This window comes from Bactrocera dorsalis, chromosome 4 (assembly GCF_023373825.1).
Source record: "Bactrocera dorsalis isolate Fly_Bdor chromosome 4, ASM2337382v1, whole genome shotgun sequence".
NCBI lineage: Eukaryota > Metazoa > Arthropoda > Insecta > Diptera > Tephritidae > Bactrocera > Bactrocera dorsalis.
Window position 1 is genome coordinate 47,436,566 of NC_064306.1, and position 2,553 is coordinate 47,439,118.

At 35.3% G+C, this 2,553-nt stretch overlaps 1 protein-coding gene across 1 annotated transcript; it reads right to left on the reverse strand.

Annotated features, from left to right (window-relative positions):
* Window positions 1–413: 413 nt before the first annotated feature.
* Window positions 414–2,351, reverse strand: LOC115066234 (uncharacterized). Its single transcript, XM_029550617.2, has 2 exons — window positions 1,371–2,351; window positions 414–1,308 (listed from the first exon to the last, which is right to left on the reverse strand). Exons 1-2 carry the CDS (start codon window positions 1,879–1,881, stop codon window positions 866–868), a joined length of 954 nt encoding a protein of 317 aa, XP_029406477.2. The 5' UTR covers window positions 1,882–2,351; the 3' UTR covers window positions 414–865.
* Between the last annotated feature and the right edge of the window lie 202 nt (window positions 2,352–2,553).

Consider the following 2,553-nt stretch of genomic DNA (forward strand, 5'->3'; position numbering starts at 1 on the left):
ATTTTAGTTAGAATGCGCCTGTCGGCGGATACACAGGCCACAGTTGGTTTTCCGTTGGCGGCAACAAGTTGTATACATATTTTTACGACATCGCCGAAATTTAAACATTTCTGATAAACACATTTCATGGTTCTATTATACACGCACTTATTTACTTTCTTCACAATTAAATATGCATTAATTGTAGTTCTTTAAGTCGGCCTACTATATAGTATTGCAGAATGTCACTTTAATTATTACCTCAAATAACAATTTCACGTTCACGATATGATTCACGACGCGCACTTGCATTTTGAACTATTTTCAACACATTTCACTAATGTTAATAATTTTTTCACAAAATAAAATCCTTATGCAATTAGATAGTTCTCTCCGATATAAATTAGACGCTACTATATAGCCGCTACGTTCAAATTTCGGGGAATGTTTAGTTTAGTATACCATTTTGAAGAGGTTTTGCGCAAAGGGGGAGGGGGCGGGGGGCTTGCTACCCCCCTCATTAGAAAGGTAATGAATGGAACTTTTGAATAATACCACCCTTCCCCCCCTAGGACCCCGGGGGGCTCCAGGGCAGCCTCCTGAAAATGGTGTAAAATCGTAGTTTTCCCATACAATTTTCACTAATTAGTATAAAATTTATGTATTTTTACGCATAGAGTGACTCTATGTTTATTATTTTTATTATTTCAATGAATTAATGTGGAAATCCACTTTATTTAAATAATAAAAACACTGAAAATTAAAAATTGTATATGTATCGGTAATAATGCATACAAGTAGTTGAAGTACCAAGATAACCCAACCAACCATTTATACAAGACCCCATAAATAATAAAATTGGGCTTTTCATTTTTATAGAGTTTTTTTATTTTGTGTTATACACATATTTAATTACATCCAGTAATGAAATAAATGGGTCTTTTTTTTCTTTTTTTATTTCCTGCCTCCATAAAAATTCCACAATTACATCCGCAAAATTTGCCGGATTATTATAATTGTCTTTATAAAAGAATCTCTTTACTACACGCCAATGAGACTCTATCCTTTGGGTGTGGGTGCCATCCTCGGCGATAAAAGGATTGTCAGGGTCGCTATGGTTAACTTTTTCGTGGAAGTAACCATAGTTAGGGAGACATTCATATGCGCGCCAAAAGTCTGTCCTTACGATTGTTCCCTCGTGCACATGTTTACGTATAAGAGGGATGAGGACCTCAGCGGAACGTATATTGTCTGGGCATACCTCCAGTCTGAGGTCCTCACTGCCATCCTCTATCATACCTAGCACCCAATGCCCTTCTACGCGTCTTCCTGAAAAAAAGAAAAGTATGTGAATAATCATAATTGCATTATATATAAATTATTATTATTACCTTTGTTATATTTGCGTTTCCCGAATTTACTTTCGTCAATCTGCACTACCTTTCCTGGACCACCAATCTTCCCTTTGAATTCTTGGTGGTCTAACTGAAATATAACTACTGCCTCCCTGCAGTAGCTATACCAGTCGGAGATAGTGGCAGATGACAATTTCTTTAAAACGCTCGTGTAATCTTCCCTATAAATATTTTCCCTCGTAAAGCGGTGGGCAAAACAGTACATCAGATAAAACACGTGGGGAAAGCTCAATTTGACGCCTTCAAACCACGTGCCCGCTGCCCTTGAAATAAGGGACTTCGTTCTACAATTGCCCCTAGAAAATTTAAAATACCCTACTGGGTGGCGTTTGTACAATGCCATTTGCGTTTTGTGAATGGCACAAACTCGGGTTTTCGGCAACAGTCCGTGAGTCTCGGCAAATAACATACAGAGTTCATGTGTGCCTAAGTACTTGGCCATTTTTACTAAATTCCACTGCTGTATCAGCGAAACATCACGACACATTACTGCTGCAGCGCTCGTGGACGGAATATCATCATCTTTGAAAAAAATTATATATTATTTTATATAATAATGTTTTCAAAGAAAATTTGAAAGCTCCCTGAAAAGCGCCGCAGGCGAAAATTTGGAATAAAAAATCGCGCGATTTTTTATTCCAAATTTTCTTTATAAGGACGTAATAGATTGCCCACTTTTCAGAAAGCTAAATAACGTATTATATTTACCTGATTGGATATTTGACATCATTTTAAAGTTATTTATTTAATTATATAAAAAATTTGAAATTGTGAAAACACGTTTTATTTAAGGCACGCGAATATAGTATAATAAAAATTTGAATTCCATTGAAATCAATATACCGTTAATACAGAAGTAACCCAACCAACATTTTTTCCATAATACTAACGTATTACTCCATTATTAAAATATATAGCATAACCTTAATTGAGCGTGGCCCTAAGGATACAACACAAAAACTTCAAAAGAAGAGAGCCATTGTTTGAGCAAATGTGAAAATGTGCGTTTTTTGCTTACTGATATCTGAAAAACAAATTAACATTTAACAATAAAATTACATTTAAACAAAAGTTTAATTCATTGGCTATCCGTGCTATATAAATTTAAAAAAATCCGTGCACGCATTTACGAGGGATAAGCAGTGAAAATGATATACTA